The sequence below is a fragment of the Eucyclogobius newberryi genome, unplaced genomic scaffold (genome assembly GCF_026437365.1).
Source record: "Eucyclogobius newberryi isolate DKJ021-1_F unplaced genomic scaffold, fEucNew1.0.hap1 SCAF_97, whole genome shotgun sequence".
Lineage (NCBI taxonomy): Eukaryota > Metazoa > Chordata > Actinopteri > Gobiiformes > Gobiidae > Eucyclogobius > Eucyclogobius newberryi.
The window spans coordinates 162,561-190,000 of NW_027316540.1; the positions used below are offsets into that span (position 1 = coordinate 162,561).

At 41.4% G+C, this 27,440-nt stretch overlaps 1 protein-coding gene across 5 annotated transcripts in view; it reads left to right on the forward strand.

Moving 5' to 3' along the window:
* The window catches only part of kcnip4a (potassium voltage-gated channel interacting protein 4a), a 189,954-nt gene that overhangs the window by 77,668 nt on the left and 84,846 nt on the right, over nucleotides 1-27,440 (forward strand). Inside the window, exon 1 of one of the 5 annotated variants that reach the window (XM_072439586.1) lies at nucleotides 22,673-22,810. The exons of the other annotated variants lie outside the window; for them this stretch is intronic. Within the exon in view, the coding sequence (XP_072295687.1) occupies nucleotides 22,753-22,810 (58 nt within the window). The 5' untranslated portion in view covers nucleotides 22,673-22,752. Of the gene's footprint in view, nucleotides 1-22,672; nucleotides 22,811-27,440 lie in introns of those variants that run through there. 5 annotated transcript variants of the gene reach the window in all.

Here is a 27,440-nt window from a genome sequence, read left to right on the forward strand (position 1 = left end):
AATCAATGTATTTCAGTACTTTTAAGATTGGCGATTATGTACTTTAGTGGCGTTGGATGCAGGACGCTGCACGCCTCTATTGCGCCCCATTTCAAGTGTGGTCCGGCTGGCAGTACCGGGGTCCTCCGTGTAGCCGACTGCAAGGTGGTCATGTCCAGCTGCAGTCCTCTGTGTAGCTGGTACCGGGCGGGTCGGGCAGGAATGTAAAGGCTTGTCATGGGGGGCCTAACGTGGTGCGTCTTGGACTGTGACGATCCAACGGCACTGGCCCTTTTACTCGTCTTTTACTCGCCTGTTAATCACCGTTTTCCATTTTCCATTTTCCATTTTCCATTTTCCGTTTTCCGTTTTCCGTTTTCCGTTTTCTATTTTCTATTTTCTATTTTCTTTTTCATTTACATTTGGAACATATATATTGTGACCATGTGTACTTAATGTGACTAGAGATGATCACAGACTGTAAATACCACCAGTTAAACCTGCTAACCGAAAATAAATGATGTAACTTATTCATTCAGCACTACCTCATCAATGAACTTACCTGTGTCTCCTTTTTAGTTGAATTATTATTTTTCTGGATTAATCTCCAGTGGCGTTGTTGGTTCTTCTTAATTAATTAACTTTTATCACAATATCAAAACACCTCGCTTGCCACATATACTAAAATAGATATGCAAACCGGCGCAGAAAGGATTGGTCATCTCCCTGAACACAAGTAGAAAACAACTATAGTAAACTCCCTCAAAATGGACCAGCTGTTTACTTTCTTTCCCACATCCTTCACTTTGATGCATATGGATTATCAATGAGCTGCGTGAATGCTTAACGACGTCTCCAACACACGGAGCCAGAGCTGACGACATCGACGCCGTAGTGTACAATCCTCAGTACCATTTGCGTATCATTTCACCCGCATTTTAACTTTACCGCTCAATTAAACAGGAAGCAGCAACCTCAGTATCTACCTCACAATGCATAATTTACACACATATTTCTGCCAGTCAAGTTAACATCGTGTAATTTTTATGAGGGGGAAACTCAACCTAGATCTTTTGGATTCACAGTTGAGGTTGATGCTAGAAATAGATTTGATCAGGTGAGAGGTCAGGCGGTATAACCCGTTGCCAAGGTGAAAGTGAAGGTGGTATTGCCGGCTGTGCGCCCTCTCGGGCTTTGGGGGGGAGCAGCACCGGCTGACGAAGCACGTATAAAGGAAAGGATTGTTTTTGATGAATGCGTCGCTAGAGATTCAACGCTGTAGGTAAAGTGGTTCATGAGGTTGGGAGGCGGGATTGGAAGAAAAAAAAAACTGTATCTAGCCAAGGAGGTAGTAAAAAAAGATGGGTTTTCATTACATTTGCAGCAAACGTCAGTAAAGAACCGAGCCAAAGTATGGACCTGTACTTTAGTAATCACGACATGAGAAGTGGCCACAGTCAAGAAAACGACACGAGGAAATAAATACATCACGAACTAATGTGAAATTGTTTCCTTGTGCCTCGTCCTGCCTCACGTTCTACCCTGAAGTGGTGCATTTCGCTCGCTGCAATGCTGTTCGTGTCCATGACCGCCGTAAAGATTGCATTTATTGAGTGGCTTTAAGTTCGGGCGACAATCCACAAGAAGTCGTTAAATTGGAAGCGCTTTAATGTTGTGGAGCGACATAAAGGAGGGCACACTTGAACAGCCTCGGAAGATTGATGGACAAAAGCTGCTGGCTCAGAGTCAGAATTTAAATGAGATAGTAAACACGTCATTTAAAGTGATGCTTTTCTAGTCTAATTTTACACTATTGACAGTTTTATCATGAGCAGCCTGTGTTCCTTTGGTGAATGAGGCTGATAATGGTACGACATGAAAGAGCTTCTGTTTGCAGCAGACATCAGCACTGGGATGTGAGGCCTGTATGTCATGATGAGCGCATGCTGCAACTTCCTGTCTCACAGATGTAACTTGACTTCAGTGCAGAGAACAAGAGAGGATACGACTTCAGAGCTGGAGGCTAGCTCAGTTAGCTAATGTTAACTCTGGTAAAGGGTTTCCCCTTAACCCGCTGTTTTATTCATGGAGGGCGGGAGCAGAGAGCGTGGACTGAGTAGATGTGGCACTAGCATCATTGACACGGTTTGTGTTTCAGCCGCCATCGTCTGGGATCAGCTGTTTGTCCGGCCACTGAAATGGCTTTAAGATGAGCACATTAATATGTCATTGCGTTTGTGGTGACACCATAGGGCCTGCTCAAGTTCAACATATAATGATTTTGACTCTGATTCTGATCAAATTAATTATGAATTTGCTCATCTATTCAACCAAAAATGTGCTTTGTGCAAAATGACAAGACATATTTTTAAGACAAAGCGATACATTTTCTAATCCGTCACATTTGTCTTGTATATTGCAGATTTTGAGAGAGTTGACTTTTCTGTTTGTGGTCATATTCTGCATTCCACACATTCCTGGGTGATATTTGAAATACATTTTCACGCCAGATGCCATTTCCCATGCAATATTTCACATTTATTCATTCTCAGATAAAGCTAAAGCTAAAGAAACTTGTCAACGTTCGTGTCTGTATCAGTTTGCATTCCATGACTCAGAGCCAATCAAAGTCTAAATCAATCAAAGTCTAAGCTGATAAAGTAAACAACAAAACTCTAAAATATAGGTTACATTTTTACTGCACGCTCCTCCCCCGTTAACAATGCAGAGCTGTGTTACCAGCACAACCTCGCTCTAAATGATAATGTACAGCACACTATATCACTGAAACTAAGTGGAGGGTGCAGCCGTGTTTATTACTTCTGGGGTTCGCTGCGATTCAGAGGAGCATCAAGTTATTCTTCATCTAGTCGTGAATTGCTTATTTAGCCTTATCTTTGCCCCTCGATCTTGTGGCAATCAAAATTGTGCCTGTGTCACGGCGGCTTTTATTGAGTTCCTTTTATCATTCTGGGGTTTCACAGATGAAATCGAGGTTGGTATTTGCAAACAGACGCGTCATGTTTCCTCCCATGCCGCCTGTCATAAAGTGGAAATACAAAACTGAATTATTTTGTCCTTGTGACCATCTGCACAGATTTGCCATGGCTACTACGCATAATAAATCTTGGCTGGACCCGCATCCATTTTCCATTTTGGCGGAATGCAAAAGCACCTGTTTTGCTGCGTTGTGGCGACGTTTCCCTTTTGGCGTGGACTCTTTTGGACGTCCTGCACGGCTCATTGATCTGTAACAGCGGGCTCGGTGTCACACTCAGACAGCAGCTACATGTCAGGGTGTAATAAAAGAAAGCACCCATCCGACGCCCATGGTGTACAGTGGCAGCAGGTGGGGCTCTGCTAATGACAGATCAACACCAGACTTGGATCCGTGCGGGGCCGTCCCGTTCAGTAATAGGAGCAGGACTTGTGCAGATGTCCAGTCTCTCAGTCCCAGCCGAAGTGGGATGAGTTCCAAAATTAGCACGCCACATAAAAATAGACATTATCCACCATATTTTCTGGACTATAAGAGGCTTTTTTTCATAGCTTGGCCAAGAGCGACTTATATGTGATGATATTAACACATTATCATATCATTTTGTTTCTTTCACACTGACCGCAAGAGTCTAAGCAACGCAGCAGAAGAATCTGCACTTCCCGAGTTTGCGGAGTTGTTTAGAAGTGAAACAGAGGAAGAAGAACTACCAATGCTGCTATTAAAGTACGCTATTCTTTCAGGGTTGTACGACTTCTATCACCGCTGCAGTCTACTACAGTCTACTACCGTTTCTACTTCCACCCAATCCCCCAAAAAGATAAAAAGTAAAAGAAAACTGCTCTTGTCTGCTATACAGTTATACTCCATGACACCACATTTTTGACATTTCAATATCGATCTGAAATAACGTCCGAAAACAAACAAGTCTGCCAACTTTTGCTTGACAACTGCGGCGCTGTTTTATGCCTGCTCCTTTTTCCCTTCACCGTGAACGCCATCAAAGCCAAGTGCCCGGTCTACGAACAGCTGCAGGTCACAGTAGCAAGCAGCAGATGTTTTCTCATTCGTGCCTAAACGGGTGTGCGACGCTGCTGATTATTTAACTATTGAAACGAACCAAGAGATGAGCAGTTGGTGAAAGGAAAATGCTTGCCTGACCCGCCAGCCCCGCCCACATTCTGTTCGAACGCGTAAGGGTCTGGAATCGGAGTCAGAGCCAATGAAATCGTCGGTAATCCATTTACCGATCCAATCCCAGTCGGAGGTTTTAACGCGTCACACTGAGATACGGAAGTAGCGCTTTCCACCCCCGTTCCAAAACATTCAAGATGGCGGACCCGGCTCGTGACCCGGCTCGTGACCTGGCTCGTGACCTGGCTCGTGACCTGGCTCGTGACCCGGCTCGTGACCCGGCTCGTGACCTGGCTCGTGACCCGGCTCGTGACCGAGTGTTTACTTCTGCTCTCGCTTCAGTTTGAAGGATCAGGAAAGTCCGCTCTACTCGCCGTGATGAACGTGCGTTAGATGCGGTTATACGAAGGGCGTCATCGCGATTCAGGAGACATTTTCTGCGTTCTGGGACATATAACGCGGAACACGCCTTGTTTACATGGGCTACTTAATATCCGGTTAAGCGTGTCACGTTTTTTGCGTCACTTCTGGGTTTACGTGATTGGTTCTGTCTCTGCTCTAAACTCCGCCCTAGAAATTGAAACGCAGCGGTCGAGCCCCAGAGCCTCACACAGTTTTGATAAGTAGTTTGCCAAAACATGTTGAGAATGACTGGTCAGGCAAGGAAAACGCTATTATTTTCTTGTATTAATGATGTTGATGTCCATAATCTTCCAAAACATTCTTAATAGTTACTGCAAATGACATTTTTGTTCCTTTAAGTAAGCCCTGGTAAGTGCTTGCGGCCCCCCACAGGTCCCCATACTCCTGATCTTTGGCTTAAAGAGACCAAATGGAGTGCACAGAACTGCCAAATGAACTATACTTAACCGGGGGCCGTAGTTAGCTTCAGACAGACCAAACAAGTCAAGTTATTCCAGCTCAGAATCACTGCCGCGCTGCGTCAACCAAAACACACTGCAGACTCATCCTCCTCTGTTTACTGTCGGCACTTTGTCAAACACAAGTGGTTGTAAAGCCTCTGAACATGACAGTGAACAATACGTTTGAAAGCGTAGGGAGCTAAAACCAAGGCGTTATCCCAAAAGCCTTATGAAATGGATCGGTTTCAAAGCAGATGCTCAGCTCGGCGCGCCAAGCTCCTTTCATTATTTATTGTGTTGTAGCCGCGTGTTCATCGGGCGTCGGACATTACTCTCTTAGCCAAGGAGCGTTCAATAGATTTCAGCAAATATCAGTGTGGCTGAGGAGTCCTGGAGAGAATGTGGCAGGGACGATAACCTTTTCAGTGCGGCGTGTTTGTCTGTGATTGACGGCGGTTGGAGTCACTGATTCAGAGGCGGACCATCTGGACAGGTGGACAAGCAAGAATGGACATTAGGTGAACGTTTTTGTAACTTTAACATTAGCGTCGTGTGCAGAGTTTTAGATGTGTACGTTATATTGCTGCAGAAACTAATAGGCCACTGACTCTAAACTCTTCAGTAGTTCGTATCTATAATGAGTAAAATGATCATTATTCAACTGTCTACAGCGGATGTTGATGTGATACCAAAAAGAAAAAGAAGAAAAACTATTATAAATCCCCATTTGTGAGTATTCAGCCCAAAAAATGTTGTGTTATAAAGTTAAGATGCACTTTAAATGTGTCTTCTGCATTTGACCTACAGCACGTACACCTCAATTATTTCTTAACGAATTAAACAAATACGAACAAATTGAATTCACAACAATAAAAAAAAAAAAATGTTTTAATTGTACGACATTATTTCATAACTTTTTTGTTGTCGAGTTTTTCATTCGTTTAAGATGGGATATAGAATAATAATGTTTTTTTTTCATGAGTTGATCTGAATCATATGCAAAAAAACAATAATAATTCATTTAGATGCTGAAAAAACGCTTGATTCTGTTTATTTAAAGTGCTAAACAAATTTCACGTAGATGATTTACTCATTAAGACTCTCTGGACTCTTTACTATTGTCCAACATCGAGAATGCAAATGTCACTGTCACTGACCCTCTGACTCTGGAGAGAGCAGTGACCAGAGCCTTTTGTCCAGTCCGAGACTCAAGTCGTCAGAGTAATGGTTTAATTATAAAAATCCAAAACAAATTATCAGGAATTGTGTGTATGAACATAAAAGTGTTGTTTATTAGTTTGAAATGAACTCATGTCATGCACGTGATGGTCAGTGATGGTCAGTAATGGTCAGTGATGGTCTGTGAGGTCAGTGATGGTCAGTGATGGTCAGTGATGGTCAGTGATGGTCTGTGAGGTCAGTGATGGTCAGTGATGGTCAGTCTGTGAGGTCTGTGAGGTCTGTGATGGTCAGTGAAGGTCAGTGATGGTCAGTGATGGTCAGTGATGGTCAGTGATGGTCTGTGAGGTCAGTGATGGTCAGTGATGGTCAGTCTGTGAGGTCTGTGATGGTCAGTGAAGGTCAGTGATGGTCAGTGATGGTCAGTGATGGTCAGTCTGTGAGGTCTGTGAGGTCTGTGATGGTCAGTGAAGGTCAGTGATGGTCAGTGATGGTCAGTGAAGGTCAGTGATGGTCTGTGAGGTCAGTGATGGTCAGTGATGGTCAGTGCTTCTGGGAAACATGCAAACTCAGCACAGAAAGGCAAAGCCAGAACTAGGATGACACGACATGGGAAATGTTTGCATTATGGCTGTTAAGAGCTGTAGAAACAATATTATTGGGGTTTTAATAAACTCTTTGATACAAAACAAATTGGACAAACCAAGTCTAAATACAAAATACATACCTTGATGTTTTGCAATATATTGGACTATCGATGAAGGTTATAAATGTATGATTATCAATCTTGAGTAATGGAGGAATGGTCAACTCATTTAGTAATCGAATCACATGTATGTGCTATGAAAAAAGGTCTTATGACTCAGACAAAGCAAGAATTACATCAAAATTACACAAAAAAACATTCGTGTTTTTGCTGAAAAACCTGATTGTCTGAAAGTAAATCACAAAGTCCTCTCACGGCATCACTGAAGCTTCAGCTGCATCAAAGTTTGTAAAATCTCAAAGTGCAGATCTTGAGGTATTTCATTCTATTTCCACTGCTCCACAATCCTCAACGTTTTGTCTGACCCAGTCCAATCCTCAAGATACTTAAGTTTGAAGTGCTGAGGAACTTTATAAGAGTTATATTATGTAATCAATATCAGTATCAGACAGGCCGCCCTAGTGTCTTATCTAATCAATATTTTTTTCTGTTCTAAAAGTTAATTCGGCCTCTCTGCCCGTTAAAGCTTGGACTGGTTTGGAAAACACGCTCGGTGACAGTGCCTGCCCCCTCTGCGCTCCTTATGTCCTCTGCAGAGCTCTTCTAATTGGCCCGTAATTAGTAACAGCGGGTTTCTCGGGGAAATTATCACGTTGTTAGACCCACCATTGTGCATTGCTTCTTAAATACTGGTTTTGTTTCAAGCGTGTGTCGATTGTAAGTCTTTCCTCTTTGTTTTTGGTCCTTTTATGTACATTTTTTCATTCATAGCACACCCAATTTTCTACATCGGCGCTTCAATTTCCTTCTGCCACGTTGATGAGTGGTCACTGCACACTTTCCATTTCGCTTAGATGTAGAGAAATGTCGAAAAAAAATCGCTGACTTCATTTTCTAGCGTAGAATGTGTAGAGCGGTGGTTACGGCGGCTGTACGGAAGCGTTGATATCTCACAGAATGGGCTCGACAGATTGTATATCGCGTCATGGAAGGAAAGGGACGACCTGCTTTATGTTGTGTACAAAGTTGTCTGAGGGGGTCGTCTAAGCGTCCGAGATATTTGAAAAGAAGAGTCTGTTGTCGAGGCACGGTGGGTTCGGGTGAAAAAGTGTGACTGTTTGTCCAGATGATTTCAGCCGGACGTCAACTGGAGAATACACAGAAGCACAGGCAGCAGCTCTGTGGGGTTTGCAGACTGGTTAGAGTGCAGTAAGTGTGCCCTCTTGTGGCCAAACTGTAGTCGTGCTGCTCATTGGCAAAGCAAAGCGCTGTCTTTATAGTACATTTACGATGATGATTTGACTTGCATAAAACCACGTTAAAGGTTATTAAGATAAGATAATCCTTTATTGTCCACACATGTAAATATTTCATTGTTGCAACGCAGGTAGATACAGAGGAAAAGGACAGATAACTCTTATAAACAAAAACTCCTATAGACAAAACCTCCCATTTCCTAATAAGGAATGGAGGGGAAAATAAATAAAGATAAAAATAAATAAAATAATAAATAAATAAATATAATTATAAATACAAAATATAAAATAAAATAAAAACAGCTAGCGTAAGACAAGATAATACTAATAATAATGGAAAAATAAACACTCTATTGTCACCAGTTATATGCACATGAATGTGACACCATTGCATGTGATCACGACAGTAATTGCACATGAATAATATTACTTCATTCCTATTTTCTCAATCTATTTTTGATTTGTCTTGGTTACTTAGATTTATTGCAAAAGTATAGTACTTTAACAACTGAAATAAAGGACATAGCGGTATTCAGACTGTGCTAATGTGCTTGTAAAGGACGTTAAGGTCTGGCAACTTCACTTTATACTCTTGTTTGAAAGATTGCCATAGATGTTTCTGTTGATTTTATTTTTAATCTGCTCTTTATGAGTTAAGTAAAAGTCAATATTCAAATTGTTCATGTCCCCAGGACAACAAATTGCTTGTTACATCAATGGCCAGCAGGTGGCAGCAAAGCCATGTACAAAGAGCAGGCATAATACTGCATAATGGAGAGCAAAGATTTAATTAATGGTCTTTTTCCACCTCCATGATGATAAAACTATTGTTTATTGCAGCAGTTGAAGTGGATACTCAACTAAATCAAACTAATTCAAAACATGTAAAGCAATAGTTTATTCCTCAAGTGTCTAATATGTGTGATGGATATAAAAAAGACAACAACAAATATTAGACCCACACAATATTGTTACCATTACCATGTTTCATTAGCCACTTTCTGTCCAAAGTAACTCTACTGTGGTTTGGCTTAATGGGCCTGCTCCTGTCAGTGCAGTTCCCAGGCTTTCATTCATCATTTGTGTTGAGTGTCTGTGCACTGGCAGAACAAGCATTAGAACATTAGTTTTATTGATCAAATGTCTGCTCTCTGGCCAGTATGTGTCACTCTAAAAGGCTCAGCTCACTGGACCATGGCCTTTTATTGGAAATTATTCGAGGACAATCAGGTAGCGCACCATGAATAGACTGCGCAGACTGTGCATTTAGTGGACCTTTATACCATAGACACGGATGAGAATGAGTAGAGTTCTTTGCTGCCATCTGCTGGACAATATAAGCACAGAATAAGTCTTGTGATGAGGAGAAACTGGGACATGAGTAGAAAACACTATTACATGGCTTTATCATGTAAGTCTAAAAATAACATGATTCATATATCAATTATCAAGTCAGCATAAAAGCTCATTCATCTACAAGGAATCCAATAGTAGCAAAGGAATAACAATATTTATTTATTTATTTATTCGTAGAAAATAAAGTTCAAAGACTGCTTTTTTGCACATACAGCAGCTTGTGGATTTACCTTTTGCAGTTACTTAAACCTTTCCATACTGCCTGAAACTGCATATTGTTCTATTATGCCTTTTGTTTTGCCTTTTATAAACTTGAAACAGCCAGACTGAGACTAAAATAGATAAGACTCAAACTTTCAATATTCAATTATACTTTGAAGAAGTGCACTGCTTGTGACACTGGTATCACAACTTCAGCTCTCGTGTCTTGAATGTCTGATTTCCGTGTGTCTCGTCATTGTTCTCCAGCTCCTCTTCACTTACTTCTCAGACTAAAAGCTCTCACACGCTTCACTGTCAGACCCATCGCTCTCCTCTTGGCTCTTGTGCTGGAGTGTTTCCTGTGGCTGTTTCTTTTGCCTTTGTTCAGTGAGTTCAAAGGACAGCAGGGCAGCTTCCCACCTACAGCTCCACCAATGAGCTCTGAGTCACCGCTCCACACGCTCGCACAAGGCTGTGATTAACTGCAAAAACTGCCTCCTGGAACACACTTCTGCCATTGTATAAGCTGTAGAAGGAAACGTGACCTGTGCTGGTTGTTTTGCTGAAGTGGAATATTTACTGTGAGAAGAGATGCGGGGCAAAGCGTTCTGTTTACTACTTATAATGTGAGGGTGCCTTTTGTATAAACGTATCTGTGGGTTGGACGCTGTATAGTTCTCATTATTGTGACAGGCCTATATCAACATATCGTTCAATCACAAATGACGACAAATCAGCAGTTTTTACCATTTTGTGTTTTAGATTTCACACCCAAGTGTCACTGTTCAATTGTAATGCATATGAACTTGTTTTATGGTTGGCAGGGATCAGAAAATTACCCACCTATATAAAAATTATTAAGATTCAGTTGTAGTCATCGGGACACTCGCATCCAAGTGTCATTCACAATCTGCCAATAAAGTCTGATCACTCAGTTTTGCTTTAAACTATTCTTCTTTGTACCCTCACAGCCCTTTAATGGGCTATCAAACCGGGCAACACTTTTTAGACAAAAACTGGTTCATCTTAAGGACAAGATGCCGACATAAAAACAGAGCAATGTAGTGTATTCTGCCCAATGCAGTGAGGAAAGTTTGAAAGAGCGTTACATACATTTCAGAAGAAGCGATATCAACACAGAAGTCACGCAAATTCATATTCTTAAAGCCACACAAACACCCTTTGAAGAGAGTGTGGTGAAGCAGGAGAGGAGGTGGTTTGAAAAAGCCATTTTTGTTAAAAAAGAAAAGAGAATCCCTCTTTGAACAGGAATGGAGGTTTAAGGTTCAACTTACCAGTCGTGTATAACAGTGTGTTGAAGCCATAGGGCGGGAGAAGCCCAGGGCATGATGCTTATCAGGTACTCTTCAGTGATGAGGGAGCGACAATAGGATTCTGATCCCATTACAGGGCTGTTAGGATACAAAGAAGGGTCGTTTCAAGCAAAACTGTAAACAAGACCACTATCAGGAGGCCCCGCCCAGTGGGCAGGGCTTACTCAGAGTAGGATAAATACTTGAGTTCTCAGACTCCATCAGCAGATTGAGAATTACTCTTGTTTTTCTCAAAACAGTGTTCAGATGACTGCAACTGAATCTATTCTACAATGAAACACTCCTGGAAGAATGTTAATAATTAATTGGATCTTATGTATTTTTGTATCTATATTTGCATGTATTATAGCCAGTACAGCCTTTCCACATCTCAGTGAGATCTGATTCTATCAAATGCCTTTATATTTGTTTGAATAGATCATAGACTTGCAGAATTGCTTTTAATACACTCAATTATGTAACATCTTCTGGAAATCATTTTTTTCACAGGCTACAAGAGACCTGTGAAAAAACTAGGGCAAAAACACACTGTACTTTTCAGAGCGTTACATGTACAAGGATTCAGCTGGGATTCCCTTACATATTTGTGTGAGGCAGAGATATAGTAATTAAAGCATAAATAATTTGCTCTTCGTTGGCTGGCGATTCTAAAAAATGTTGACATCGCAATGTTACGTTTTTCTTTCTAATGTAAAAAATGAATCCCTCTGCAGTGTAGAATCTGTAATATTTATAATCACTGCAGCAGTCATGTCCTCCATATTGATGAGTTGGTCTGCAATGCACACAGTACATTTTTTAAAAGTAGTGGAAGGATCTGCTGGCAAAACATCTGAATGAAAATAGGTTTATGTTGCAGCTACAAACGAGTCAGGTCGAAAATGTAAAATACAAGACAAATGAGGACAAAAATGAGGAACTATTTGGATTATTAGAAGTATGCCCACAAACAAAAAAAAGTCCTTCATTTGTTTTTTTATTTCTTTGGACAAAACACGTAACTTTCTTCTTTGCCTACAATATTCAAGGCATGTGACGTGACTGGAAGCAACACCAAGACAATCTGTGTGAGTTGCTCTTTTGGCTGTATCAAATCAAATCAAATGTATTTATAAAGCACAATGTGTTTAGAATTACACTGTAGAATAAACAGTATTTACATAAAGGCTGTTTTAAAGGACCATAACATTTTATAACATTAAATTAAAACATTAAAAACATGCCTGGAGTAGTATTTATTCATGCTTCATTCACGCTCTTTTCCACATTTCTCAGATTTGGGACGTCAAAGCTCTCAGAGTCCATAAATCATCGTCAGTTCTGAGCATTTCTGCTGTCAAATCACGTTCAGTGCAACTGCGTGCTTACATTAGCATGTCAGGGCAAACAAGATGTATTTCCTCGTTGCAATTCTCTTTGCCACCATGTCACCAAAGCAAGTTCTTAGCTCGTGAATTTTGTGAACTGACAACTTATTCTAATTCTGAGTAGATGGCCTGCTAACACAAATCCTGATGAGGGATAAAGTATGTGTTCAGTAGTAAAGGTTAAAACATGAGATGCCAAAGCAAAGTACACAAGTTTAAAGGTCCCATAACAACACACTACAAATAATGCATAATGTGTCCTTTAATATTCCACATACCGTATTTTCCGGACTATAAGTTGCACCTTATTACATAGTATGGTGGCTGGATCGATGCTCGTTTGGGGCGTAGGGTGTAGACAAAGGATTCACGCTGACAAAGCTCTGCAACTTTTCAAGTTAGTTTATTACAGAGAAAGCAGTGTCAAATACAGGACAGCAGAAAACAGCGCCCTGGGTCCGCTGATGGTCAGAAGACGAACCCCGTCTCTGGGCGTATCTCGCCTTATATACTGAAACCGCACAAAGACGGATAGATAATATCTGACAGGTATGATATCACACATGTAAAGGCCGGTTAGCCAATAAGAGATCAGATGTAAAGAATATCCATATTTGGGTAGGATGAGGACCGAAAAGCCCTCCTCTGTAAAACTGGAGAACTTACAGAAATGAGATCATGAGAAAACACAGATGTACACAAGGCATCTCAAGGCCTCGCAGCCGATGGAGACATCTCCCATTCGGTAGTTAATCAGATGTGGGCCCCTTACATTCCGTGGAATAGACATTTTGGTAGAAACACACATATTCCTAAAAGCCAGTCTCAGAATGAGGCCTAACTTTGCATGGACCTAGTTTTAATACACTTCAATAGTTTTGGCCGACTTATACTCCGGAGTGACTTATTTTTGATATTATTTGTTATTTTCACACTGGCAACCGCAAGAGGGCGCTCTAGGCTCTAAGCGACGCAGAAGAAAAATCTGCACTTCCTCTACCTCCTGAGTTTGTGGAGTTGTTTAGAAGTGACAGAGGAAGAAGAATTCAATGGATTTAGTGATTTGGGGTAAAACTTATGCTTCTGTAAACGTGTTAGTATGTTCTTTATGCTATATTATCTGAATAACTGTTAATATATAACTGTTTTCTTCTCTATTTTGCATTTTTTGTCTGGTGCGACTTATAATCTGGTAAATACGGTCATAAAATGTTCATTTGTTTTGAAAAATATACTGCCTTGTCATAGTTTTCCCTACAAAGCGGTGCGTGGCGAGTCCACAGTGGCTCTGTTGCTGTTGTTTTCCCTGTGTACGGTCTCGTTCAAGGTCGGCCTGCCCATTATAATTCAGGTGACACTGAACTCACTTCACCCGCCGCCGCTTGGCCTCTTTTCAGTGCAGCCAATTACAAAGGGCTCACTGTGTTATGGCTGTTGTTGATGTGAACGCCTCTCTCCAACCTTCACAATAACCCCCCCCCCGGTGAGTGTTTATCCCTTCATACAACGCCGGACCATGAATCTAATTGAGAAATATGTAAACTCCGTCACCTTTGAGAGACACGGGTAGGAGGACGTCGGCAGGAAGCAGGTTAACGGAGTGGGTGAAAATTGGCTGTTGATTGCAGTGTTTGGCTGTTCCGTTGTGAATCGGGCCGCCGTCACACAGTTTGTAAAATGAACTGAGCGTGGGAAGCGCTGCGAGCCGAACCGCTTTTCTTTCTGTTCTATCTCGCCTATTCATATGTCACATCAGGCGAACGGGGTCCATAATAGTTTTGTCTCATTGTGTGGGTACAGATCCTGATTCATGACCGCCAAAATGTCAAATTGAAATCATTTACTTTACAATGAATACATCGCAAAGACTACACATATTAAGCTTTTTCAGTTCTTATGCTTTCAGTATCTGCCAATACCCAATATGAACTGATCCCAGGTTACTTTCCTAAAAACGACTTATAATGTTCTTCAAACGTCAACCTCAACGTCCTCAAAGATTAGGAGTTACCATTATAATGTGCTTATAATATCATTTATTCACCATATTACAGTAACTTCACCGCTAAACACTGTAAAGTAAACTCAGTTACTGAATTGTGTAGATTCTGCACTTTATAATGAGGTGTTTTATGTCAATATTTACTGAGTTAAAGTTGGTTAAAAGAAATCCATACCCAATCCAGAACATTTTCATGTGTTGGCATTATGTTGATACTGGTGCATGACTGGAATTATGTTTTTATATTATTTCATGTCTTGTCTTCATGGAGATGTTCTTAATTTGCCTTCAATAATCCACTGTTTGAAATTATCTGTCTTGCATCTATTCAGTTACAACGACATCTTGAAAAGAATCTTACTGTGAGCGGGGTCGCCTCTCCACAGATCTGATCTCTAATGCCTTCCTGTTGGCGTCATCTGTTTGTTTCCATGAAGATAGATATGTTTAATGCCATATTGTGATACATTCTAATCAAACATAATATCCTCGTCAAACAAATAAAATATCCCGTCTTCTATATATAACTATTAACCCTCTTGAAACCCCCACTAATATGTTCTGAGATGTATGAGTATTTTTATAGTAGTTCAGAATGTTCATATGTGTTGAAAAGTGTTTAAAATTGAGCTACCAGTACTCTTTTTTTCTACTATGTACAAAAGTTGACCGCTGCATGCTGTCTGCTGGTATACTGGAAGTTTAAGAGCTGTACAGTGAGCAGCACTGAGCTCTGAAAAATACAAACTTAAATATATATAATAATTAGGCTACCACAAATAAATTGTCTGTTTGCTGTAACCCGACCCAACATTTTTCAAGTGGGACGGTAGGTAAATTCTTATTTTTTTTTACTTTGAAGGCAAAAAAAAAAGATTCAAATTTTGCCGCCAGGGGTCAGGCTTCAACAGTCCAGGGGTCAGGCTTCAACAGTCCAGGGGTCAGGCTTCAACAGTCCATGGGTCAGGTTTCAACAGTCCAGGGGTCAGACTTCAACAATCCAGGGGTCAGGCTTCAACAGTCCAGGGGTCAGGTTTCAACAGTCCAGGGGTCAGACTTCAACAATCCAGGGGTCAGGCTTCAACAGTCCAGGGGTCAGGCTTCAACAGTCAATGACGGAAAACGTCTCCATCAACCCGATCGGGAGTCTAAATCTTACAATTTTAAGATATTTCAATCGACCTTTTGTACGCCGCTATCCATTATTTTGGTGGCGATGGCGAGCGGGGGGAACATGCTGGGAACACGGGCGCCGCCATGTTTGTTGTGATGACGCTGCTGGGCGTGTTTCAATCGCAGAATGCAATGCGCGAGGCAAATTTAAATCAAGCCACACCATGATACAGAGCGACATGTAAGCTGGACAGTGCAGTGGCGCTGACAGAGAGAAGTAAACTGTTCTTAAGTAAATAGGTTCCTTCATGCAAGATCTGTTTTGTTACTGACGCATTTGGAGGACCGAAAGTAAACTCGCGGTGCGCAATGCTTTATTTGTCCCCTGGGATGAAAGTTAAGTTAACTCATAATTAAGCAACATTGCTCTTTAGGAAATACTAGGTCGGTGAGACGGCGAATCACTTGAAAAATAAAAGAATTTGATGTTTTTCTAAGGAAATACTGATATTCGTGTTTCAGTCGGCTGGTTTTATATCTGGTCGGTCGGGTTACGGCAAACAGACATATTATTTTACTCAGCCTAAGTATATAATATATATCTCTCTTTTCAGTTTTAAAATAATTTAATCTAACTTTAACAAAACGTATTAACATAAATGCAAATAGTTTCTAATTATGCAATGTTTGTCAGAAAGAAACATCATTTGACTATGTTTTTTAATAGTTCAGCCCCACCAAAAATGATCATTATTATTCTCGTGTAGATATTGCACTCAAAGCTTGAATGGGTTTGACAATTACAAGCAGAGGGAGAAACCATGGCCTTTTCCTCCCGAGTGGAAGAGAAGCAGTGCTCAACAGTAAGTGCACTGCAGAATACAAAAGACCTCTCTAGTAGCAGCTGTATACATGGTTCTCCTGCTCCGTCTGTGGGTTTGATCATTGAAAATCTTTAGAAAATACAAACATGGAAACTGTATACTAAAACTAATGTGGAAACTGTATACTAAACTAATGTGGAAACTGTATACTAAACTAATGTGGAAACTGTATACTAAACTAATGTGGAAACTGTATACTAAACTAATGTGGAAACTGTATACTAAACTAATGTGGAAACTGTATACTAAACTTATGTGGAAACTGTATACTAAACTAATGTGGAAACTGTATACTAAACTAATGTGGAAACTGTATACTAAACTAATGTGGAAACTGTATACTAAACTAATGTGGAAACTGTATACTAAACTAATGTGGAAACTGTATACTAAACTAATGTGGAAACTGTATACTAAACTAATGTGGAAACTGTATACTAAACTTATGTGGAAACTGTATACTAAACTAATGTGGAAACTGTATACTAAACTTATGTGGAAACTGTATACTAAACTAATGTGGAAACTGTATACTAAACTAATGTGGAAACTGTATACTAAACTAATGTGGAAACTGTATACTAAACTAATGTGGAAACTGTATACTAAACTTATGTGGAAACTGTATACTAAACTTATGTGGAAACTGTATACTAAACTTATGTGGAAACTGTATACTAAACTTATGTGGAAACTGTATACTAAACTTATGTGGAAACTGTATACTAAACTAATGTGGAAACTGTATACTAAACTAATGTGGAAACTGTATACTAAACTTATGTGGAAACTGTATACTAAACTTATGTGGAAACTGTATACTAAACTAATGTGGAAACTGTATACTAAACTAATGTGGAAACTGTATACTAAACTTATGTGGAAACTGTGTTCAGTGGTTCGGACTTTAAGTTGCTTCGGAGTTTAAGTCGCATCAGCCAAAAAATGCACAATAGAAAGAAAAATAAAAAAACACATAAGTCACATTTTTGGGGGAAATTTATTTGATAAAATCCAAGACCAAGAACTATCTTGAAATGCAATTTAAAATAAAAACAGATTCGAGAACATGATGAATAGGTGTACGTATGCTAATGCTAACACCTTCAGCTACATGACGTATGCTAACGCTAACACCTTCAGCTACATGACGTATGCTAACGCTAACACCTTCAGCTACATGACGTATGCTAACGCTAACACCTTCAGCTACATGACGTATGCTAACGCTAACACCTTCAGCTACATGACGTATGCTAACGCTAACACCTTTAGCTACATGACGCACAGACAGAACTGTCATAAGTGTCTGGTATGTTAACGTAACATATTAACAGTTATTCAGATAACTATAGCATAAAGAACTAAATCCACTGAATTCTTATTCCTCTGTGTCACAGGTTTGTTTTATCTTCCGTGAAAAAATGATTGCTCAGTTGAAAAACTTGTACTCTGGTGATTTTATTTACAACCAGTCCCCAAAGCAGTAGTAGAATATTTTACAGTGAGCAAACGACAACAATCAAACAAAGTATGTACAGGATCCAAAACCTTAGAGCAAAAACAAGGTCTCACAGCAGACATGCTATATGTAGCTCTGTAGTTCTGTAGCTCTGTAGCTCTGTTGCTCTGTAGCTCTGTATCTCTGTAGCTCTGTTGCTCTGTAGCTCTGTAGCTCTGTTGCTCTGTAGCTCTGTAGCTCTGTAGCTCTGTATCTCTGTAGTTCTGTATCTCTGTAGCTCTGTAGCTCTGTATCTCTGTAGCTCTGTTGCTCTGTAGCTCTGTAGCTCTGTTGCTCTGTAGCTCTGTAGCTCTGTAGCTCTGTATCTCTGTAGCTCTGTATCTCTGTTGCTCTGTAGCTCTGTATCTCTGTAGTTCTGTATCTCTGTAGCTCTGTAGTTCTGTAGCTCTGTAGCTCTGTATCTCTATAGTTCTGTATCTCTGTAGTTCTGTATCTCTGTAGCTCTGTAGCTCTGTATCTCTGTAGTTCTGTATCTCTGTAGCTCTGTAGCTCTGTAACTCTGTAGTTCTGTAGCTCTGTAGCTCTGTATCTCTGTAGTTCTGTATCTCTGTAGCTCTGTAGTTCTGTAGCTCTGTATCTCTGTATCTCTGTAGCTCTGTATCTCTGTAGCTCTGTAGCTCTATAGCTCTGTAGTTCTGTAGCTCTGTAGTTCTGTATCTCTGTAGCTCTGTAGCTCTGTAGTTCTGTAGCTCTGTAGCTCTGTAGCTCTGTAGTTCTGTAGTTCTGTAGCTCTGTAGCTCTGTAGCTCTATAGCTCTGTAGTTCTGTAGCTCTGTAGCGCATTGTGTTGTATGTGCGGTGTCACTACAAAACAAAGAGCTGTTATAGTATTAACAGTTGTTTTAAACAGAACAGGAGCCAGTTAGCGGCACAATATGTCAGATGAATTAAACATAATACGTTACAATAATCAACATAATAGTCTTTCATTTATTAATTTGGCCCATATTTCTTGAACCTTCATTAGGCCAGAGTTTTTTTATTTATTGTTTCACGGATTTTCCTTGGCATTTTTAAAAGGGGAGGACGGAATAAAAATAAAAATAAAATGTTATTCTAAATACATTTCTTGGATTCTTAGAATATAGGCCCTACTCCCACCGCTCTACATGATCTACATCATTATAGTTATCAATGCAAGACATTGAAAATAACTCTTATTATACTGCCGTGTACAAAATACCATAAACTAACAGAAAGTAGTCCCAGACTGACAGCTTCTCAGAAAATGAATCGTCCCGTGACCAAAAAAGTCGCTTTGATAAACTTTATTGAGTCTTGACAGGAACACAAAGTGTGCAATGAATGAAAATGTCTTATTGAGCAGCTTAAATTTGGCCAGAGTGATTTGATCCAACGGCGTAGTATTTTTCCCACGCTCGAGTCGTGGACACGCAGCTCAACTCATCGGGACAAGTAGCGTCCTTACAATGCGATCAGAAGAGAATGTGTGACTCCAGACAAACTGGACATGTCCTCATGAGGAGGTCATGTCCACATGAGGAGGGCATGTCCACACAAGGAGGACATGTCCACATGAGGAGGACATGTCCACATGAGGAGGACTTGTCCACATGAGGCGGACATGTCCACATGAGGAGGACATGTCCACATGAGGAGGACTTGTCCACATGAGGCGGACATGTCCACATGAGGCGGACATGTCCACATGAGGCGGACATGTCCTCATGAGGAGGACTTGTCCACATGAGGAGGACATGTCCACATGAGGAGGACATGTCCACATGAGGCGGACATGTCCTCATGAGGAGGACTTGTCCACATGAGGAGGACATGTCCACATGAGGAGGACTTGTCCACATGAGGCGGACATGTCCACATGAGGAGGACATGTCCACATGAGGAGGACTTGTCCACATGAGGCGGACATGTCCTCATGAGGAGGACTTGTCCACATGAGGAGGACATGTCCACATGAGGAGGACATGTCCACATGAGGAGGACTTGTGCTACTTAAATGGCAATGACAAAATTATTCTGATATAATCGGTCAAGACGCGTATTCTTCATTTCCTGGTTCGAACACGAGTTTAATGAATGGGAGCGCGAACCAAAGCCACGCCCCCCCGCATCCTTCATGTCGATCTACCGGTCGATCTCATGGATCTATGGTCAAGCCGTGAATTTTAATGCTCTCTGACGTTCGAACTCGGGATCGTGCAGAAATGGTCGGTGGTCGGAGATGCTGGTGCAGAATACATTTTTATTTTTATAAGGTTTGGCCAAAAAAACTGCGGAAAATATATATATATATATTCTTTTAGAATCTCCGTTTTTCACGGGCTCGCAAAACAACTTATTAAAAAACACTCGTCTTACAAAACTTAAAATAGCTGCTCCACAAACGGAGTTCAGTACGAAATAAGGCGGACGTCAGCCGCGCAGAAAAGTACAAATAACTACTTCAAAAACAGAATGATGAGCAGTGAGTAAATACTACAGATGAACTATTTGTATAAGTCACCGCTCAGATTAAATCAAAAGTATAAATAGTAGATGATAATGGGCCACGTTTGTCCAGACCAGATGCTACAGCCACAGCCACAGCCACAGCCACATCCACAGCCACATCCACAGCCACAGCCACATCCACAGCCACAGCCACAGCCACAGCCACATCCACATCCACAGCCACAGCCACAGCCACAGCCACAGCCACAGCCACAGCCACAGCCACAGCCACATCCACATCCACAGCCACAGCCACAGCCACATCCACAGCCACAGCCACAGCCACAGCCACAGCCACAGCCACAGCCACATCCACAGCCACAGCCACAGCCACAGCCACATCCACAGCCACAGCCACAGCCACATCCACAGCCACAGCCTCTCCACATCCACAGCCACAGCCACAGCCACAGCCACAGCCTCTCCACAGCCACAGCCACAGCCACAGCCACAGCCACAGCCACATCCACATCCACAGCCACAGCCACAGCCACAGCCACATCCACATCCACAGCCACAGCCACATCCACAGCCACAGCCACAGCCACATCCACAGCCACAGCCTCTCCACATCCACAGCCACAGCCACAGCCACAGCCACAGCCTCTCCACAGCCACAGCCACAGCCACAGCCACAGCCACAGCCACATCCACATCCACATCCACAGCTACAGCCACAGCCACAGCCACAGCCACATCCACATCCACATCCACAGCCACAGCCACATCCACAGCCACAGCCACAGCCACAGCCACAGCCACATCCACATCCACATCCACAGCCACAGCCACAGCCACAGCCACAGCCACAGCCACAGCCACAGCCACATCCACAGCCACAGCCACAGCCACAGCCACAGCCACAGCCACAGCCACAGCCACATCCACAGCCACAGCCACAGCCACATCCACAGCCACAGCCACAGCCACAGCCACAGCCACAGCCACAGCCACATCCACAGCCACAGCCACAGCCACAGCCACATCCACAGCCACAGCCACAGCCACATCCACAGCCACAGCCTCTCCACATCCACAGCCACAGCCACAGCCACAGCCACAGCCACAGCCTCTCCACAGCCACAGCCACAGCCACAGCCACAGCCACAGCCACATCCACATCCACAGCCACAGCCACAGCCACAGCCACAGTGGGAGGAAGAACAAACATCACCCTGAGCGGCTTGAATGTTGATAATGACCCTCTGCTCATATCATGAGCATTAACTGGAATGAGAGCCGCTCAGTCCAGATCAACCTCAGCTGCAACACGTCATTAGAGGGAGACGAGCAGGAAGCTACTTGGATATTTATGAATGGGCGCTTGTGAAATACGTAACCGGGGTTACATAGGCGCTAAAAAATTGCGACTGTAGTCCGGAAAATACGGTAGATGCTTTTACAATATAACTTTATTACATGGAAAAAGCCCCTTTAAATCAATGTTCAGCCCTGTGACTGTGACTGCTGCTGTGACTTTGGGCTAGACCAAAATAAACTGCATGGAATTGTTTGCTCAGACGGTTGCTTTTCCTCAAATATTTCCATTTAACGCTTCAATGTATTTATTTATTTATTTACCTCAACAGGCAGATATCGAATCATTTTTCAACTTTCATAACTTGACTAAACAGACTTAGCACATTTTGTTCGTTAGACATGTAAATTGGCAATTTCTCCACTGCCTTGGCTTCCGACTTGGTAATTTCCCAAGAGTTTGCACGAGAACATTTGCACTGCCCTTAAATATGTACCAAGAGCTCTTCCTATGTCCACGCATAACAATGAGGCACTTAGGGATTTGATATTACCACAGAAATAAAATGTACACAGCGTCATTATTCCCTCTTCCTGCCGGCCACTCCATTGCTTCTTAGTCATTGCCGTGAACAAAGTCTTGCGTCCCCCCCCCCCCATCATTCTCTCAGCAGGGGACGTAGTTAAAGGCAGCTCCTGGAGGAACTAATGCTTATGTAGTGCTCTCTCTTCTCTCTCACCTTCTCCAGTTCCTCCCTCCCTAACTAGGACTGCATTGAAAAGACCATTATTCTCCACAGAGGACGACTCGGCTCTCCTCCGCAGCGCCTCACGTAACAACCGGTTCAAAGTCAACAATCGGGAAGAGCAAGTGGCGAGCGCTCACTTTCAGAAACGGGAAGGCGGGGGCCAGTGCTTGCGCGTCAAAATTCAAAAAACGCAGCCCCGGCTCTTCCCTCCCACTCGTAATCGACGAGGTGCCCGCCTCAAACCGGGAGGGACGTGGCATTTGGTGTTGTACGGACATCCGAGCTGGCGGAGGGAGCATTCTGCGCCAACTGTGAGAGTGCAAGAGTGAGAAATCTAGCAGGACTTCCAGATCAGTGAGCGAGAAAGTCTGGAGCGGCAGCATGGGCGCTCTGATGGTCATCTTCTCCCTGCAGACGAAACAGAGACGCAAGCCAACAGGTAGGCACAAGGAGGCGCCCGCAGTTGTTTGTGCCATGGATTTTCTTTTTTACAAGTTATGTTTTTGATAAGTGCGTGTTTTTGTTCAGTGGTTACCGATCTTTTTTGTCTCGAGTACGTCCTAAGCTTTGTCTCACGCTCAGGTTTTAGGCAAATAGATCGGTTTACTACAGTGGTATATTGCCATTATTTTATACTTGCTTATTACTTTACTTTTTGAAATAATATGTGTGTGACAAATACTCCAAAAAGATGCAAAACAAAATTCAAAACAAATGAAAATGTTATTCAGTTAATATCACATTGCACCATTTGTTAAAATCTGAAATGGGGCTGAACAATGTAAGTATTGGTATTGCAATATTATAACACAATAATCAATATTGCATGTAAACTAAATATGTGGCCTGAGGACTACATCTGACATAATGTGCTGTTTTTGAAAATGTTATTTTTTCAGTCTAAATGAGTCTGATTTAGTCTTGTTTTTTGTGTTTATTTTGACAGAATTTGACTAATACATTAGACATGGACATATTTGTTTTAATATAACTGACTTTAGTATTTTCTAATGTCACAATTATGTCAATATTGCAGTGATTAACCTCCACATTACATATCGCAATTACATCTATTATTGTGTAGCTCTAAATCATTCCAACTTCCCCCTGCTAAGTGTGCTTTGAGAAACATTGTTTAATGAGATTTCTTTGTACAAATTTAAATGTATTCACACCATAAAGTACAAGACACTCTTGGTGCACTGAGCTTGCATAACTGTAATAGCTTAACTTTTAACAACTGCTGTCTTTTCATTAACTATGTGAATTCACAAGCTGAGTTTTTTATATTAAATGTGATATCTTGCACTTTAAAGAAGAAATAGTTCTTGAAAACCTTGGGTTGGTGATAAGAAAAGAAATACTTCTGACTAAACTTTTAGGTTTCACAGAAATCTTCTATTTTCTCTACAATTGATTTGTTTTGTTTCAGATAAACCAGCATGATACATTTTTGTGAAAGCAGGTGTCATTTTCATCATGGAAAAAGTGTCATTTCCCACTTGCAGATGAATATTTCATTGTCACTTTGAGCGAAAAAATCAGCAAACTGCCGTCTTTGCCCTGGCGTTTGTTTGCCAGCGAATTCAAATCAGGTTTTTGTTGCTTGATTCCTGCAGGTGGACATTTTTATATTGCTGCGCGAGCTTTCCAAAATCATTGCCATCAACAGCTGTCAATGTGGTTTTCAATGTGAATCCATAACACTTACACACATTCGTTTTCACAAATCTTTTATCACCTGCTCAGAGCCTTCACTCCAGAATTTAGCAGCCCCTGAAATTGACTTCAAAATTGCGACATGTTCTTTCAAATTAGCGGCTACCAACTCATTTCCCCTTACTTTTCTCCCTTGAGTTCATGTTGCTTTACCCCATTAGTGCACAAAATTGACTTCGACTCTTCAACCTTTATCATACATTGGCGTTACTAAATTGCACGACTTTTTCCATTTTTCGCGCTCAGATATTGGTTTTCCAGACCACGGCGCGATCGACCGTGTGCCAGCCGTGTGCTCTGGCCTACATGACATGAATCCGACCCACTACAACGTGTTGACCGGCGTTACCGTGGCAGCTTGTCACGGCAGCAAAATCTAAGGAAGTCTGGTCCGTTATTAAAGAAGAATGAAATATTAAGTGGTTGGCCGGCTGGCGAGAAAAAGCTGTCAAAGGTTATATTTAGTGGCGTGGCGGACTGAATAGATGACACTTAAAGTCATGCTTCACCCGAATATTGTAAAATGAATGTGGATTCTATGTAACTCTGAAGCAATAGATCAAACTGAGCAGATCTGAGCAAGGTAAGCACTTTTCACTGGAGCCTTGGGACGTAGCAGACCAGGTGCTACACGTATGCTGCTAATTGAAGGCATAGCAACAAGCAGGCGAACAAATACATTTAAGAGGCCCTAGCATTTCAGTATTTTGAGCTTTTAATCAGGTTATAATGATAATAAGGCTGCGAAATAAATTGCTTCATCTTGTTTTGAGCCTGCCACACTTGCAGTTTTAAACCGCTGCAAACATGGAGTGAAATATACGGGATCCTTGCATTGTTTAAAAGCAATACTAGAATACTGCTTTTTTTTTAATTGCAAATCTACTCTAATCACAATTACAATACTTGTCAGACCTATTATGATCAAAAGCACCTGTAGTCATTATGCATGCTTGAATAGTCCTGCAGAGTCTGTAGGGAGCTCAAACGCTTGTCTTGACTTCTTGTTATATCATGTGGTAATCAAGGGTGCTCCTCTATTAATATGTGTATGTTTTAAATATGTACACACCTTAAACAGTGTATTTCTGATCATTTCAGGGCTCAATTAATCTGTGCATCCTCTGCTTGCAATCAGAACATTATTTTGAAATTATACAACATGTAAAGCCAATAGAAAACCTGCAGATTATACAGTCTATTTATTTAAACTGACAGTAAACTAACAACTTTTTCATTGCCTGATTGTCTGCAATGGTGGTTCTTTCAGCAGCGTACGTTATGTGCTACGCTGGGGCTGCTATGGTGATTAGTTACATTAATTACATGCCAAATTTTAGTAGATACATCTATTTATCTTTTTTAATCTGTTTTGTAGAGTGATATAAACAACAATGAATACCCTTTGTGAACTACTAACACCGTCTTTGGGTCACTGAAAAGCGCTATATAAATAAAAGTTATTATTATTATTATTATTATTATTATTATTATTATTATTTACCATCTTAGACATGGATGCACTTATCGACTGGAAGATTCTGTTGTAGATTGCATGTCCTTTTCCTGTTGCTTTAAAGTATCATAAATGACATTAATGGTGCACTGTGTAACATTTCTGATGGAGGGTACGCCATCTGCTCGACTCCATGGAGACGTTATTGCTTTATCTGTTCCGAAGAATGGCATTAAACGGATCTAATGTTATTTATTTATTTTATTTTTTATTTTATTTATTTATTTATTTTGTAATTATGTTTTATTATTATTATTAGGCCCGAGCGCCACAAGCTGGCGAGAGGCCTATTAATCTCGTAAGGCCGTGCAAAGCACGGCTGCGAAAGTGCGCACTTCCAAACACTCACTAACGCACTCCTTCACTCACGCACGCCCCGTGCATACTAATTAGTAGTAGGAAAATGGAACTTTACCGTTGTAAACGGGCGAAGCCCGTGCAAAAGTACGCACTAAACGAGCACTTTAAATTGGGATGACGACTTCGCGGTCGTCATCCCCATATAAAGCACTCATTTGCGCTAAGTAGCTCACGAATACGTTCCCCATCTCTTGCATGTTCCGTGCATATAAGCATGTAATGCAAAAATTGAACATTATTACTGTATAGAGGGCCAAAAACACAAAGTGGGCGGAGCCCACTCAAAATTAACGAAAGTACCCGTCAGTGACCAGGGACCCACACCATGAGGTAGGAAAGCGCGAGCGCTTTCCGAAAATGTATAGTTCATGATATTTGAAAAATGGGAAACATTGTTTTTGCATCGGAATATTATTCTTTCTTCTTTCTTTCTTTCTTTCTTTCTTCTCGGGACCAACCCCCCTATTTTTCACCCTGTGAACATTGACGAAAAGTCACAAAAATTTGCACACCTCTAAAAATCGTGCCTCTCTACATTCTGGCTATTTCCCTTTTCTAAAATAAAAAAATTGGCGTGTCAGCGCCCCCAAATGTACCAAAAATGCATTGAGAGATGGGAAATGACCCAAAAAAAATCTGATCGTAGAATCATGAAATTTGGCGCAGAGGTAGATGGTGACAAGAGAAGCGGCGAGGGCCGATCATTGCCGCTTGCGGCTATATCTTTATTATTATTATTATTATTTATGTATTTCTCTCTTTTCCTTTTTATTTATTTATGTATTTATTTTTTCTTATTTTTTTCTCATCTTTTTGTTCCTTTTTGACAATATTGCTGGACTGTACCTTTACTTACACACAAGCTTTGATTGGTCTGTGTTTATTCTTTCAATAAAAAAAAACATATCTCATTTGCATACATTAAATTACAGGTGATTTCACTGCGAGTAAAAAAAACGCCACGGTGTAAGCGGTGTAATCTTTCCACAGATCTGACCTGTAACTTGCCCTGCTGATGTCCCCCTTGTCCCCGCTTGTCATCAGGCAGATAAAACATGTTTAAAGCCGCACTGTGGAGCATCGTCCGAACAGAAAAGACCCTTTGCACCTTTTTAAGCAACAGTCGCCTCCAAATGGACTGAGCACAACACTATAAACGGTGAACATCCTCCACCGCTCCGCTGCCCACTCTAATGCGCTCTATTCACTTCATCTGCACTTACAGACGGGGGTCCGATAAGTGCATTTCCACGCTTTTCAATCCACAACCTTTTAAAACTCGCTCGCTTCTGAGAGCTGGACCAGTGTCACCCGATGGCAGTGGTTGGCGTCCTTGTGTGTTTCGCGCTGTAAAAATCCCTGTTAAGAGCTGTTAGGAGAGAGTCTGCGTGGGCGGGGAACAGGACCACTCAAACGGGAGGAGAAAAAAAAACATTAACTATGACTCAGACACGACGACCACCTGGTGAATAGT